We start from the raw sequence: 17650 nt of genomic DNA, 5'->3' as shown, positions 1-17650 counted from the left end.
AAAACAACATGGTACATTTAAGAATAGAGCATTGCTGTCACAATTGGCTACATGGCCTAATGCTAACTAATACCATTAACAAAATCCTTTCAGTTTTGTCACTTCTGTCTGAGAATTGTAAGATTTTGTAAGAAATTGTAAGAAAAATAAAATCACCTGAAGGTGATCCAATTTAAGAAGAAACATTTGTCTGAAGAGTTGAGCCATAAAAAAGTTATTATGATAAATATTTAAGAAATTACATTTCAAAAAGAATCAGGCTCATATTTTAGAAGGGTATTCTGACAGAAAGAGAAAAGTAAGCTTCTTCGACATGGATCTATGTCCTTGCAGAGGAAGAGCAAAAAAGCCAGGGCAATGGTCAGCAGCTTCAGGAAGATGAGGAAGGTGAAGAACCTGGAGATGCTGAGGATGACAATGGAGAAGAAAAACCACCAGAGAAACCACCACATCATCCTCGCCCTCCTAAACCTGGAAAACCACATGGCCCACCCCAGGAGGGAGAGGAGGGTAAACCCCGCCCTCCTAAACCTGAAAAACCAGAAGGCCCACCCCAGGAGGGAGATGAGCAGAAACCCCGCCCTCCTAAACCAGAAAAACCAGAAGGCCCACCCCAGGAGGGAGGTGAGGAGAAACCTCGCCCTCCTAAACCAGAAAAACCAGAAAACCCACCTGAGGAGGGTGGTAACAAAGAGGCAAGTAACCTCTAGAAATTTTCTGCATAAATAAAAGTTCATCAGCACGAGAAAATAATAGGACACTTTATCATTCTAACAAAAATGTGGCATTCTCTCTGCTTGCAGTAGTGAATACCATAGGTTAATAGGAAGCTTCTTTGGGCCTATAGATAGGGCAGAGTAGAGCTAGGCAGGAAAACTAACCTGAATGCTGGGAAAAAGAAGGCAGAGTCAGTGAGAAGCCATGGAGTTGCCAGAGGAGAAAGGCACAGGCCCCAGCTAGAACATTGCTGGTAGGTCCTGACCTTGTGATGATGAGCAACTTTATGTAGATGGGTTAGTTTAGGATATAAGAGTTGTCTAGCAATGCTATTAAATGGTTGGGCAAGCAGTGATTTAAATAATATGGTTTCTGTGTGCTTATTTTGGGACTGAACACTAGGGAACGAATGAAGAGCCTCCTTCCAACAGCACAGTCCCAAACTCTAGAGATCATCAGTGGCAAAGACATTTTATACATTGAAAACATGAAAGTTCTATATCTTGATTTCTGTGACAAATGTTATTTAAAGTCAAATGTCTACCAATTTTCTGAATGCTAACAGAGTTAGATATCCAAAAAACTAACAGATAGCTCAGAAAATGTTTGTATTGCAGGCTAGATCTTTCTTCTCCCTTACCTTATTTATCTGTTTATTTGTTGCAGGAGAAGTAGAAAACAGTTACCTTTAATGTCATTTCAAAGAAGCAATGATGTTTTAAGAGAACCTCCAACTCTCCAATAAAATATTTACCATGCAATTATTCTTTGTGGTTTTCTTGGTCTGAGCATGTATGAGTGAAATCTGGGGACTGTGGCCAAACCTAAGGCAATTATAGACCTCTTCATTCAGTTTAATCTGAATAGGTCCTACTTTCTTCATTTATGAATCAGTTCACAATAATTTGAATTTTTTCTTCTTACCAGGAGTTCTGCCCAAAACTTTGCTGTATTTCCCAGATATTTCTGATCTTAGCAGGATACTTAACATCAGATATGATTTTTTATAGTAAAATAAATAAAGAGATAAAACTTCATAAACATGCTCTTAGTATATTGTGCATGTTGTTTGATCAGAGCCCTATAGAATAGCTGCCTAGGAGAACCTGCAAAAGGAATCTTTGTTTCTTTTCCACATGTAACAATCTCTGTTCACAATTTACCTGTTAGGAAGTTGCTGTTTGTGTAGCTGGGGCTCTTTTGGACATTCAAGTGTCAACCAGCTCACATTATTCCTCAACTTGGACAGTCTTACATATGCAATGGTTTCTGGAGGCCAGATGTTCATTGTTTTCATCTCCCTAGAATTTTTATAAATATGTACCTGGTCCTAATCAGTATATGAAATTTTAAAATATTTTATGTATACCTTAGAGCAATACTTCCATCTTAATTTTTTAGGGTTTGTAAATATTCATGCATTGATTTGTAAATTTTGTTAAATTTTAACTAGAAAAGTAAATAGAAAATGATCAGATATTCAACCTGTTGAGGAATTCTTAAACCAAGCAAATAGTTGAGCCTTAATTTTTAGACTCTTAATTTGCTGTTTTGGGATGCTCTATTCATTTTTTTTTTTTTTTTTGCATTTTACTTAGATCATGTTCTTCTTTTCCTCCTTTCACACAATTCATTATGAAAACTAGAGTGGTCTTCATGAAAGTAGCACAGTGGGAGATTCATAGAAATGACAATTTAGTGTCATTCTGAAATTTGAGACTTAAACTTCTGTTGGCATAATTCTTTGGATGGCCATGAATCCAATTTGGCAAGAGCAGTATAGACGAAATGCCAGGATGTTATAAGATAGATATGCATATTCATAGACACAGGCTAACCACATTCAAGTACAATATTGACAAAGCTGCATGTCATATTGAAACCATGAATTTTCATGACTGTCAGTATTCTAAATGATTCATTAATCATCCTTCTGTTCCAGAAGAGTCCTTTGGTTAATCATTACGAGGCTTTTTTGTCTAAACCAACATTATCACCAATCCTAATAATTACAATATTTCCTTTATAAGGAAAGAAGATAATATCTTGGCAGATATTCCATGAAACACTGTAATCTATGAAACTAAACTGAAAGCAAAAGTTTTGAGTTGGATGCATGAGAGAGGTGAAAAAAATTCATAAAACTCCATTAATATTTGACAATTTATGAATAAATATATCATAATTTATTCAAGAGGCAAAATATTTTATTAGGCAAAGAATTTTCAGGAAAATTCCTACAATTAGATTATTCTGAGGAAAAAAAAGATAAAAGTCTCAATACATGGAATAGAATAACATTTCTTATATTCTTTGTCTTTAATATCTTAGCATGTCTACCTTCATATCTATATCAATATCCCTATTTATATATGTCCATTTATGAAGCCTCCTGGAATATTGCTTGAAGACAGTTGCTCCATAATTAAACTAATACCTCATCCTTGGCAACATGTAGCCTAAAAATATAACTTCAAAGCTGTCATACAACTCTGTAGTAGAGTACTTATTGAAGTGATTGAGCCCTAGACACATACTTCTGCACATAAATAAATACTTCGTTTTACCTGCCATAAACTTCAAAGAAATTATGTATGTTTTCAGATTACAGTCCAATATGACTTTGTGTTTTTTAACTGCTCAAGTCAGCATCTACTGTTCTCTGAAGTACATTTAAGACTAAAAATCGGTCAGGATGTTCTTGTCAGTTTCTTGATATGTGATCAAATTCATGCCAGAAAGCAACTTTAGGGGTGCATGTTGCATCATGTGTCCTTTTCATAATGCACAGTATGATCCAATAAAGTCAGCATTCATTCGGTCTAACATTTAACAAGAATTATTTATTTGGTTTTGTGTAAATGGGTTTCCCCTATGAATAATGTGTACCACATGCATTTATTGCCCATGGAGGAGAACAGAATATCTGGAACTAGAAATATAAAGATTTGTTTGTTACTATATCAATGCTGAGACCCAATACCAGGGCCTTTGAAAAAGAACCAAGTAGTCTTAACTGCTGATACATCTCTCAGTCACAATGAAATATTAACTTTACATATCAGCTCTTCTAAATAGAAAATTTTATGCCCACACAAATACACAATAGACGGTGTGTCATACTTAGGTCATATTGCTCAGTTTCTAAGACCCCATGATGCATTGTTGCCTTCAAATAGCTTCAAGGTTTTGATGAAAGACTTGGCGTTTTCTATCTACCGATTAAAATACGTTTTTTTAATTTTAGGAAAACATATTATGCACCTAGTATTTTAAGGCTATGTTCCTGAAGAAAATATCGTCTGTCATTCCAAAACTTCATATAGAGAAGCTGAAGTATTCCCTGGCATGTAAGAATAGTAACTGAATCTAGTAATGATATGCTAAAGCTGTGTTTGTATCATACACTTTACATTTTCATAAACACACATTTGCATGCCAAATCTGTCAAAAGAGTTATTAGAAAAATATGTAGATCAACTTCTTAAACATGAAGTTCATTCAAAATAACCAATTATTTTATTCCTTTTTCTTAAAGGATCAGTTTCCATTAATACATAATTTCTTTTTGATTAAGAGAATGATAAATGATATTTACCATTTATTATCAAACAAAATCCATGAAGAAATGTTAAAGAACAAAGGAGAACCCTGAAATGAGACACTAAGTCACCACTTATACCCTCCATCATTTGTTCTTGACTTGGAAACCTGTCTCTCCCTTGTTCATGTCATTCTCAATAAAAACCCTGCCTCTTGGACCAAAATGCTCCCCTCTATTGGCTAGTGGACCATTGACAGGCTTCCTGTAAAACTGCCTCTCATTTATTTAAGATGAAAGGTTCTAACTCTAACACAGTAAAATTATATACAAGGACAGTTTATAAAGAACTGTACAAAAAGAAAGCCAAGTTATCAACTTTGACATACCTGAAACTAAATACAATAACAATTATCAAGTAAGATCCCCTTACATTTATATTGGTGCTGTCAGGAGCAAATAATTCTCATGACAACAAAAGCCTATGTCATTAAAACATTTCAAATGCCATGTTCTACTGTTATTTGAAGAGTCTGAATTGCCTACCTCTCTGAAGTATATGTCTGTATACCTGTAAAACCTAACTAATATGATTTCTTTATTATCCTACATAACATTTAAGGACAGCAACTTAATATGGCATAAATGAGCAAGCTGTATAATTTGTATAGGTAATAGCTTATGAAAAAATAGAAACATATGAACAGTATAAGGACAATAACTTCAAATTTGTAACAATGTAGATAAATATTAAAATGAAGTATAAACATATATAAAGTATAACAAAAATAACATTGAATTTATATCAATATATAAAAATACTTTAATCATAAATAGAAACATATACAGTATTAAAAAGTATCCTTAAATTTCTATCAATATACAAAATGTATACTAACGTAAGTAGCTTAGAAAATGGTAATTTTTACTGCACTAATTAAGGAAAAAATTAAAGACTTATTTGGAAAACTTTTGTGACTTGATTCTGAAAGAAAAATTAAAACTTTTAAATTAGCAGGATTTTGGTACCTTTTACTAATGATAAAATTTCCTCAGTATGGACAGAAAATGAACTATGAGAAAGAACTTGCAGTAATGTTTTGGGAAAGATTAACAGCAAACATCCTCAAATCAAGAGACTTCGATTTGAAAAAAGAACTGAATGGATCCTCACTCACACTCTACAGGAGAATGAATGCATCCACCTAAGGAATCTGAAGACAACTTAGCAAACAAGGTTTCTGAAGATAAAGAATGAAGTATCCCAAAAAAGTGCCAAGAAAAAGAGTAAACTGGCTTATTGGTATTTCACATTTTTACCAGTATAAAATTTCATAAATCTTTCACCCCCAAAAAACCAAATGAACAAAGAAAGAATCAAAAGAAGGTATTTAGCACATGAATCTTAAATATCCTAAGAAACAGATGGGCAGAACAGATTTTATATGGCGACACAACTTTCAGATTTTCTTCTGAAACCAGAGAAATAGAAATCTGAAGAAAATATATGTGGTAACACACAAATCTATGTTAAAATACAATTCTTATTATTTTTTCTCTCAATCTGTGTATGATTGTTGTGGAAGTTTAGAAAATGTATACATTGTAGTGGGAAGTAGAAGGTAGAAGGTGTGGTTTCTATGGAGACTATTAAGTCCAAGATATACATTCCAGACATGGATTACTTAAGGGCTTTAATAACCTCCAGGTCACTAAAAGCCTGGGGCATCCTGCCCATCATTTAACCTCACCTTTGTTAAATGTCTTTTTGGTGAGTTGTTCCATAAATTGTTTGGATTATGCCTCATGAGTTCATAGCTGACATTTTGGGGGAAGGTAACAGAATGGTCTGATTCACAGATTGCCAATACTGACGAGGTTCAAGGAAAGGGCAAATGCTTGTATCATTTCAGAGTCTGCTGTACTTTTCTAAGATCCACCAAACCAAGACAAAGACCGCCTTCCCCCAAGAAGCACTTGTTCCACAGTACACAATGTGAAGAAGTCTACCTAGGTATCCCTATGCTCCTCTTCTCAGACTTCATTATCCTTACTGAAAGTATAAAACTGTTCTTTGTGTCAGGATCACCTACGATGAATATAGGAGCCTAACAAAGGCATATTTTAGGCAGACTTCTCTTCCTGTCATTCAGTTTCCAAATAACCAACACATAGACTCATTATTATTTATATACTTGGGAATAATTAAGGCTTGTTACTAGCTAATTCTTATATTTTCAATAAATCCACATTTTTACCTGAGTTTGGCCATGGGGTTTGGTACCTTTTGTCAGTATGTCATGCTTAACTAGTATATCTCTGTGTTCGTTAATGACTTCTTTGATTCTGTCCTTCTTCTTCCCAGTATTCTCAGTTTGGCTGTATTGTCTATAGTTCCTATCTGGCTCTTAGCCAGTTAGTTCCTTATTAATCAATGAGAGAAGTACATATTTATAGTGTACAAAAGGGTTATTCTATAAAATTTTCCTGTTTAAGACTAATTAAAAAGAAAGTTTTTAAACTTAAATATATACATATATAAAACACTGCATATATATACATATATAAAACATTTATTTAGTAGGAGTTATACTTAAAATACTAAGTTCATTTATGTTTGGCAAATTTACTGATAATATTATTTTATTTAACTTATCTTTGTGACAATAAACTTTTAATTTATCAATATTATTTCTTTTTTTATTTTTTTTCCTTTTTTTTATTGAAAAAAAAAATTTCTGCTTCCTCCCCGCCTCCCATTTTCCTCCCCCTCCTCCCGCCCCTCTCCCCCTCCCCCCACTTCTCTTCTCCTCCTTCTCCAGTCCCAAGAGCAGTCAGGGTTCCCTGCCCTGTGGAAAGTCCAAGGTCGTCCCTCCTCCATCCAGGTCTAGGAAGGTGAACATCCAAACTGTCTAGGCTCCCACAAAGCCAGAACATGAAGTAGGATCAAAACCCCTTGCCATTATCCTTGGCCTCTCGTCAGCTCTCATTGTCCGCCATGTTCAGAGAGTCCGGTTTTATCCCATGCTTTTTCAGTCACAGTCCAGCTGGCCTTGGTGAGCTCCCAATAGATAGGCTCCACTGTCTCAGTGGGTGGGTGCACCCCTCGTGGTCCTGACTTCCTTGTTCATGTTCTCCTTCCTTCTGCTTCTCATTAGGACCTTGGGAGCTCAGTCCGGTGCTCCAGTGTGGGTCTCTGTCTCTATCTCCATCCATTGCTAGATGAAAGTTCTATAGTGATATGCAAGATATTCATCAGTATGGCTCTAGGATAGGTTCATTTCAGGTTCCCTATCCTCAGGTGCCCAAGGAACTAACTGGGGACATTGCCCTGGGCACCTGGAAGCAACCTAGAAGTCCTTCAATGGAAGAATGGATGAAGAAAGTATAGAATATATACACATTAGAGTACTACTCTGCGGTAAAAAACAATGAGTTCTCGAATTTTGCATGCAAATGGATGGAAATAGAAAATACTATCCTGAGTGAGGTAACCCAGACCCAAAAAAAAGATCATGGGATGTACTCACTCATAATTGGTTTCTAGCCATGGATAGGGGCCACTGAATCTATAATTTGTGATCCTAAAGAAGCTAAACAAGAGGGTAAACCCAAGGAAAAACATACAGTTATCCTCCTGGCTATGGGAAATAGACAAGATTGCCGGGCAAAAAATTGGAATCTTGGGGGTGGGGTGGGATGGGGGTGAGGGGAGATGGGGAGAGAAAAGTGTGAAGGAGAGGATGAGGGGAACTGGGGGAAACGGAATGATTGGGGATAAAGGAAGATTGGATAGGGGAGTAGGGAAACTCGTATCTTAGTTAAGGGAACCACCTAAGGGTTGGTAAGAGACTTGAACTTAGAATATTATTTCTAAGAACAAACTTCTTATTTACATACCAATCTCAGTTTCCTCTGCCTCCATTCCTACTGCTCTGCAAATCTTCCACCTACCCTAGTCTATACGCATTCCTCAGAGATGGTCAATCCTCCTGGAAGTTGTCAACAAATCTGACATATCAGTTGAGACTGGGCTAAATAATTCCTCCTTGTATGTAGTAACTCTAATCTTTCTTACCAAATTTCCTCCTCGTATGTAGTAACCCTAATCTTTCATACCTAATTTACCTTGTTTAAAATAACAATTGGAATTTCAATTAAGGTTCAGAATTTACATAAGATCTGACTAGCTTAAAGAAGAATTCTAAACACTCAAAAATGGAGTCAAACTTGGTTACTTAGTAACTGTCTTTTCTCCATAGGCTCTATAAGCTAGTGTAAAGGAGAGGCATGGCCCTTTTGAGAAACAGATTTCTGACAGAATAATAATGGCAACATACACATGGCTATTTTAAAAGGACATGCTATATAAAACACTTAAATGGGGTTTATGCACAATAGGTGGCACACTACTTAATGGCAGCATGGACCCAAAAACTTGAGTTAATGAAAATGGCTTTCATGTCAGTACATCCATCATAATGCATAGCTCTTAGTGAAACAATGAGGGCAGAGCCAGATGCCAAAGCAGAGGGTTTGATCCTAGCCAAGTCATTTAGCAGTTGAAAGGCTCATGCAATCAGAAAAGATACCTGATATTCAATAAAGAGAAATTCAGGTGGATAAAAAGCTCTAAAAGGGTTACAATGTCTTTAAGACTTAGGAAAAAAGAAAAGATATAGACAATCTTAAGAAAGAAATAGAAGGGAATAAAATAATATAAAAGAAACTGTAGCATAAGACTGGAAGTACACAAAGTGTCTGGGTCTTACATGTGACTATGTTGTTAAGTTTTTGGCTCCTAATTGACTTTGTATTAAAGTTGCTGAACTAAGTCAACTTATATACATTAAACGTGTTTCAATTTCAAAATGGGAGTCAAAGATATGTTACTCTGAGGAAGAGATTATGTCTTTATACATAAATAAGAAGCTATGGATTTATTCAAAATGGTATGACCAGATTAGACTGATCCTGCAAATTCTGATACAGACATAAAGAAATAACCCTAAAAATCTACAAAACATGCAACATGTATTTTGCCCACTCAAACATAAAGAAAGAATCTGTAGCTAACTTATACACACCAGATATTCCATATGTTACCTTTAATACTTGATATATTTTCAGATCAAGGAGAAAAAAACACTAAGGAAAATTAATAGTCCAGGCAATTCAGTATCTAAAACAGCTCCAAGGTTGCTAGCTTGGAGATGATCCAGTCTCACAAACAACTCCAGCCAAGATTTAAACATTATCTGGAATTGACAGAGTACCAAGTATACCAGTAAACCAAAACAATAAGAAATAATTTAAAGAACAATGCCCACATTGTGAAAATATGTGTTATGGATATTTATTATCATTAAAGGTGGATTGATTGCAAATTATTTTTGGCAATGGCCAAAAAAAGCTAAATTAAGGGGATTAAATTCAAGGTTCTCTTTTTGAAGGGAAAAAAGAGGACTATAGAAATGATAGAATAAAAGGAAAGTTTATTGAATATGCTTTTAAAACAAGAAAGTAACTACTAGTCTTAATTATTTTACATTGATATGGAATTTTATATACTGAAACCAATCTGAGGTTTTTGTTATACATGTATATATGTTTCTACTCTTGTTTAAAGTATTTTTGCATTTTGTTATAATTTTAAGGGTATTTTTGTTAGGACACACTTTACACACATCCTAATCATATATATGGTTTTATACTTATGCATCTCATTGAACAATATAATGCAAATCTATGGTCCTTCAAAGTTATTAATATCAATTATTTAGGATAATAAAGATATACATGTTAGCAGGGAGTTCAGTGGCCAGAAGCTAACAACCTTCTTCTTTATTGCCAGGAAGAGACATCTCAGCAAGAAGTCAGTATCTACCGAGTTACATGTGGAAATTTTCCTATGAGTAAGCAATATGGAGGGTTCCTTCCAACTGACAGAAAAATCAGAAAGGATTGTCTACTTGTTATCACTGTCATTATATCATTATATAAATTAAATACCATGATATCTAATTCTTGAAATTAAAACAACCACCATCTTGTATTCTTTCAATAATGCAGAATTCTTGAACAGATGGCATTTAAATTCACTGTGCAGTAAATGCCTTAACCATATATTGTACATTTAAACAGCTAAGATAGTATCTCAGAAGATGTTGAATTTACATGTGACATTTCTATAGCTTTTCATGTTTCATTGCTTCAAAAAAAAATGAAGAAAATGATAATGACCTTTAGAAATTTATGCCACTGGATTATACCATCAAAACCATACTTAATGTGTGTCAATATAATAGTTTTAATGCAATTTCCATTTTCTGTCTCTCTTTCTGAGAGAGCAAGACTCTAGAATAAGAGAAGACAGAAGTTTAAAAACTGTGGTGAGTCACCACTGTGTTAGGAAGACTATTCCCACGTTCTCTGCAATATCTTAACATGCTCTTAACCACTGAGCTGCCTATGATATGCCAACAAAAGGCCTTCACAGGTATGACTTCCTCTAACTAGAATTAATTTTCATGAGATATAATTTCATAGAGTAATATTGGGGTTGAAATTTTGGCAAATAGATTTTTGTGAATCAAAACCTTTTAGACTATTCAATGACAAAGGCAAATGCAGTATTATCACTCTGAAGCATTCCAGGTACAATTGGATAAAAACAAAGAGGAAAAGTTAAAGACTGGTTATGTAAAAGAAGTTTTTACAGAAAAAAAAATTCAAAGCATCAGAACTACATCAAAGTTATAAGAAAAAAGCTGGAGAGATGGCTCAGAGATTAAGAGCACTGACTGTTCTTCCAGAGGTCCTGAGTTCAATACCCAGCAACCACATGGTGATTCACAACCATCTATAATGCCTGCATGAAGGCATACATGCAGTTAGAACACTGTATACTTAATAAATGAAATCTTTAAAAAAATAAAGATATAAGGGAGAGGCTCTGTATTTTGAAAAAATTGAAAAGCAAACAATGGTCTCCAATAAATTCAATTTTGATTATTTTACGTATGCAAAAAGTGAGAAAAATAAGGGATTATTATGGAATTGGTAAGCTGCCCACATATCTATAAGGATGACAAATGGATTTTTTTCATCTTGTAAGAAGTTAATAAGTAAACTTAAAACAACAAGAAATAAAAAGGAAATGTAGAGATGGAAATAAATACAGGGATGCAGTATATTTCAGTTTTATTTAGAGTTGCAAAGTATGTTTTGTGGTTGGTACGTAAAATATAGCACTATTTGAAAATATAGTAAATATAAAAGTAGAAGTGTTCACCTGCTGTATTTAGAGCCTGGTTCTAGGAGAAATTTTATGACATGAAAGACAAATGAGATTCTTTTGTGAAATTAAAAGTTATAAAGAGAGCAAGACATGGCAGTGAATGACTTTAATCTCGACACTCGAGGAACAGAGTCGAACTGAACTCTGAATTTGATGCCAGTCAGATCTACAGAGTAAAATCCAGTGAAATCCCTTTTTGAAAATATATTAATTAGATTTTGGAAATAAGCACATGCCTTCTCACATACTAATTTTATTTCTAGATTATTCAATGTAAATTGGTTTTATATTATATCTTTAGAAAACAAACAAAAAATGTCTAACTGTATTCAAATGAAATCTAAATGATGACTATTTTTGATTTATGCATGGTTGAATAAAAATTATGAAACCAAATAATACTCTGTGTGCGTGTGTGTGTGTGTGTATTTTACAGAATTCTTCTTTGATATGAGAAGAAAAACATGGTAGCACAACACGTGCTCAAAATTATACTGCAAGGATTTATTAAGGAAAACAGCATGGAACAGATGCAAAAATACATGTGTAGATCAATGAAATTAATTACATAAAAGAAAAGAACCCACACAATATCTGAAGCATTTAATATTAACATAGCTGTCAAATATCCATTCTACACAACATAGTACGAATTGTAATTGGTGTTAATAATAATAACCTGGAGTCAGATATAGGAGTTAATGCTGAAAGATCAGAAAACCAGACTAGCCAGCCACAAGCTCTTACCTCTACTAAAACCTCAGTTCAAATAGGTGATAGTGAACCTAGAAATCATCTGACTGAAACCTGTCTCTGTGAATCCTCAGGCTGAATGCAATCAACTGTCTCCTCCCACCTTATATTCCTCACTCTGAACATCCATATCAGTTCTATCTCCATCTCCCTCATGCGAGTTTTGAAAGAGAGTGACTCCCAAGTACTGGGGTTAAAAGTGTGACCCTCCACGTCCTAGTTGTTTCTCTTTGAGACAGATCAACATAGTGTAGCCCAGGGAGGCCGTGAAAACACAGAGATCCATTTGCCCCTGCCTCCTGAGTTCTTGGATTATAGATACATGCAACCATTGCCTAGCCTCTATGGCTAACTAGTGCCTTAGCTCTGCCCTGTGATCTTCAAGAAAATGTTATTTGTTGACCATAAACAAAATATTACCAGAAGAAATCCAAATGGTCAACAAATACTTTTTGAAAAATTGAAATTCCACATGTAGATAAAGGGAAATACACAGATATCAATCTACCCTAAAAAGTACTCATTCCAAATTTAAAACACTTTACATTTAACCTACTCTAATAAATGGAGAAAAATATGAAACTTTTCAGAAAGATTCAGGGAACCTTGAGGCATATACCTAGGACTTTCTAAAAATGATTTGAGTAGAATCACGAAGGTCTCAATTGACAAAAGTGATTAGATGAAATTAAAGGGTCCCACCGTGAAAAATAAAAAATAAGGAGGTTAAAATAAAAACTCTTACAACCTGTATATCACACAGGAGACTAATATTCAGAATGTACAAAACTCTCAATTCATAGAAGTTAAAAAAATATTGAAAGGACTTTTTTTCTTATATTCTTGGTTGTGAGTCAAGCCATTGCTCTACCCCTAAATGGGTATGCCACAATAGGAAAAATTAAAGACAGCTAATAAATATTTTGTATATATTCAACATTCGTAGTTTCTTAGAATTGTAATTTAAAACTCTGAGGCTATTCCACGTGACATCAGTCACCACAGTCACCATGATTTGAGAAAACAACAACGAATATTGCTTGTAATGTGAACAAAGAGGAAGACGTTGAGAGTGAAATTCAGATAAAAAACTGGACTCAAAACATGAACATCAGTGCAGAATCCACACAAGTTAAAACTGGAAATTCCAAATGTACTGGTTCCATATTTTTGGGTATTTACTGTAGTTCAGTAATAAATAGGACATGGAAGGATCTTTGCGACTTGATAAATTTAAATTTTCCGTGATTGTAACCAGAACATATTGTAATATGGAGAAGCCAATCCTCAACTGCTTCAAAAACTACAAGTTCTTATGAGCCTGTTGCATAATGTGTATTTCTTGTCCCACCTTAAAAACTAATGACGGACAGTGTTCTCCTCAGCTGCTCCACAAACTGTTTGTACTATTTCTGTTGAGTTTCTAGGTGATATTTTTCTAACCTAAAACAATGATCCATTTCACAAGTTGCTAACACTGAAAAAGGTCAAGAAAAGGGCTCAAGTTGTATGATATTTGACAAAATCAACTTCTTTATTCCAGGACCCACCTAGATAAGGACAAAGCTGAGTTCTGCCAGAACAGCTAATGCCTCAGCTGCCCGCACATGAGCATGTATACCCAGCTTTCTCCCCTCCTCCTCCTCTGACCAGAAAAAAAATTCACCAAGGGCAGCCCTGGTCAGGACACCTAATCTTCAAATCCTGCCCTACTTGTATCTGCAGACACCAGAAAATTATCCTGTCAATATACATTGGGCATTATTCACCAAAATCAACTGTTCCCTGTCTTTAACTTTCAACTCCATGAGCTCTGTGAGAGTGTCTCAAGTTTTAAAGAACCCAAGAAAATTACCAAATGCAAATACACTATCCATTCAGAATACATCTATTATCACCTATGGGATTAAAAAAAAACACACAACTGCTTTCATTACAGATTTTCACATCATCTATAGCAATTATTCAGTGATGTTTGTTTTGTGAGACTATCTCCATGTTTCAAAATGGAGCACCAAAAAAATTGATATGCATGTCACAGGAAAATTTCATGTGAATGATGCATCATCTAAGTTAACATCCATGCGGCCCTTTGTGCTTTATATAATCTACATACTACTCAAATTTCTACCAAACCCATACAAAAACTAGGCAATTATGAAAGATTGATATCATTTCAGACATGAATGACAGCTCATTATATTTGTACTTTTATACCTCTCAGAACAGAAAAAAATAGGATCATAGAGTAAAACAAAATAGTATCATTAGAAGACCCATTTAAATATAATATTTGCTAAGCATTTTGTTCTTTCTTTGTTTTTTTTGAGATGAAGTTTCCTCATGGACCAAGCTTAAAAGTCTAGAAATCATTAGTAAATATGGCTGCTCAAGAACTCACAGAGATTCAATTGCCTCAGAACAAAAGTGCTAGGATTAATATGTGTTACAACAAACCAGGTTATCTGCTAACAAATTTTTCTAAAAAAAAAAGTGAAATTATGCTCATGAGGACTAGTGAAGCTATCTTTGTGATTACCTGATCCTACAGTTACTTGGAATCTCAACTGCTACTTTTCTTTCTTTAACACAGAGGAACATGAAGAACAGTATATGAAGTGTTCTAGGTCTATAATAACATAGCTTCTCTAATTTGAACCAGATCTGGGGAATTCTGGACAGCCTTTCTATGCCCAAACAGGCTGTCACTCTTGTTTGTTTCTTACTATGCATCTCTGCTTGGTGTCCTAACTTTGTAGAACTGAAAAAAAAAAAAAAAAGAAACAGTCAACTCTGATTAAATACATGATAACACATGGGTGTAACACCATAAATGTATATTGAATTGAAAAGTAGGCAAAATCTATATTTATCCTCAATGACAGGAAGAACTGGAACAAAAACATACATGAGTATGGATAGAAGCAAATTCCCTCTCAATTACAACTAACACATTCAGGATCATGGTTATTTCACCTGGAGCTTAAACAATCAAAGAACTTTATTTCTAATATCTGGATGTTGCCTGTGTTACATCAACATTTTTGTTTAACTTTCATATTTTATTATTGAGAACTCAGACATTGACAACCTACTCTTCATGCATCCTGCTAGGCTAATGTCCCAAACAAAAGTCAGGGATGCAATGTATCCTGCTGTGTTAGGTCAGGTCACCAGTAAGGACCTGAAAAGTGCTTTTGTTCTGCCTTCCTTATAAAGACTCTGGCCTTACTTCTCCCACCACAGACTTGGAAGCATCTCCAGAGGCTCCTCCAAGATGCTGGTGGTCCTGCTCACAGCAGCCTTGTTGGCCCTGAGCTCAGTTCAGAGAGCAAATGCAGGTATGAAATAGGGTAGACATTGGTTCTATGAAATGGCAGTTGGACAACACACTGAAATACAGGACTGGGAGAAATGTGAAAAGATAAATAAAAAACTGAAGAAAAGGATTAGCAAAACATATAGGAATCTTTATATTTTCATTTTGCACTGGATCTTAAACGTTGCTTCTAGTAAAATTTAAGAAACTATTTTATAACAAAATAACATGAATGCATTTATGAAAAGACCTTTTTGGTGGGGCATGATGCATGAGATCATGATACAGCTGACAGAGGGAAATTCAGTTCTCAAGGAGTTATGAGAATCCAATACTAAATAATAGTAATCTTGCTGTATAGAGGAATGTGAAAACTGAAAGAAGAAAAAGTATGTCATGGATGCTTTAAAGATAATGAATAAAGTAATAAATTTGAAACTGTATACTATCAGGTAGAAATATCAGTGCATAATTTCTTAAATTATTTTTGAGCATTGTGTGCATGCAGAATTTTCTGTGTATATGTGTACTTGTATGTGTGAGAGAGATAAGGAGGGAGACAAACACACAGATACATGGAGAAGGGGAAAAGAGAGAGGGAGAGAGAGAGAGAGAGAGAGAGAGAGAGATTGAATATTTTTTCACATTCCATTAGAGGACAGTATATTGTCAACAAGATTTGTATTTCTACCATATGATTCCATGAACTGAATACAAGTCGTCAGACAAGTACTTTTACCCACTGAGATATCTTCGTGGGACTCATTCACTATTTTAATGACCCACATAAAATATTCATTGTTCTTCACAAAGTATTTACAGCAATGTTTATTTTTACTTCATGTATGAAATACCTACAAATATATATCATACAACAAAAAAGGTCATGAAGAAAAACAAATAATATAAACCTGTCAGAATGAAATTCCCATATTAAAATGAAGACTAACAGTAAGGGTTGTCAAAGATACTAAGAAACAAAATAGTGGTTATTCCTGATCAAAGAAACCATTCTGTCAGCAGTATCATCAGTATGGTCCAAGAATAAAATACTTCTTAGTGGATGTAAAGATGTTATGGAAAGCTGTTTGTATTTCCAGCTGAAAAATCTTGATAAGTAACTTTTCACTTCTCTTGTGCTTATTTTCTAGAGATCATCAGTGAAGACTCTTCTGCTCAGCTCTTAGGTAGGGACAGATTTATCCTATATTATCCAATTAAGCATGATTTACTTTTGCAATTATTCAGTTCTATAAAATCTCATAAATTTTTATTTTGTGAAGTTAACATGTGACAGCTTACCCTGAGATGTGTAAGAAAGCTCCTCTGCATTTTTTTCTAAAGCCTAGAAGACGGCAATACACTGGAAGAGTATGAAGCCAGGATTTTAGACCAGGAACATTTTGTCTCTTCCACAGATGGAAGCAATGGCTTGCATATGATGAGCATATTGAGTGTCCTCATTTAAAACCTTCCATGAATCTATGGGTTGGTCAAAGAATTTTTTTCCCATTCATTCCTTTCATAATTATAGAATTCCACAAGATAGACAAGTAGTTTCACAGATCTCAGACTCTCTCATCTTTTTAAAATTTATTTTTTTCACTCAGCTCTGCATCCACAAAAGCACTGCAGGAAAACTAAATGGAACATCTTTTAGTCTCTTTCCTATACTTCTTTGTGTTCTCCACTTGGTTATAGAACCCAAAACAACATGGTACATTTAAGAATAGAGCATTGCTGTCACAATTGGCTACATGGCCTAATGCTAACTAATACCATTAACAAAAATCCTTTCAGTTTTGTCACTTCTGTCTGAGAATTGTAAGATTTTGTAAGAAATTGTAAGAAAAATAAAATCACCTGAAGGTGATCCAATTTAAGAAGAAACATTTGTCTGAAGAGTTGAGCCATAAAAAAGTTATTATGATAAATATTTAAAAAATTACATTTCAAAAAGAATCAGGCTCATATTTTAGAAGGGTATTCTGACAGAAAGAGAAAAGTAAGCTTCTTCGAC

The 17650-nt window shown here is 34.5% G+C and overlaps 1 protein-coding gene across 1 annotated transcript in view; it reads left to right on the top strand.

Moving 5' to 3' along the window:
• The window catches only part of LOC130884778 (proline-rich proteoglycan 2-like), a 46749-nt gene that overhangs the window by 28762 nt on the left and 337 nt on the right, over positions 1 to 17650 (top strand). Inside the window, exons 5-6 of the mRNA XM_057785949.1 lie at positions 334 to 699; positions 16782 to 16817. Coding sequence (XP_057641932.1) covers positions 334 to 699; positions 16782 to 16817 — 402 coding nt within the window. The remainder of the gene's footprint in view (positions 1 to 333; positions 700 to 16781; positions 16818 to 17650) is intronic.

This window comes from Chionomys nivalis, chromosome 1, assembly GCF_950005125.1.
Source record: "Chionomys nivalis chromosome 1, mChiNiv1.1, whole genome shotgun sequence".
Lineage (NCBI taxonomy): Eukaryota > Metazoa > Chordata > Mammalia > Rodentia > Cricetidae > Chionomys > Chionomys nivalis.
The sequence above is the reverse complement of the archived record's forward strand: the minus strand, read 5'-3'. Positions and strand labels throughout refer to the sequence as shown.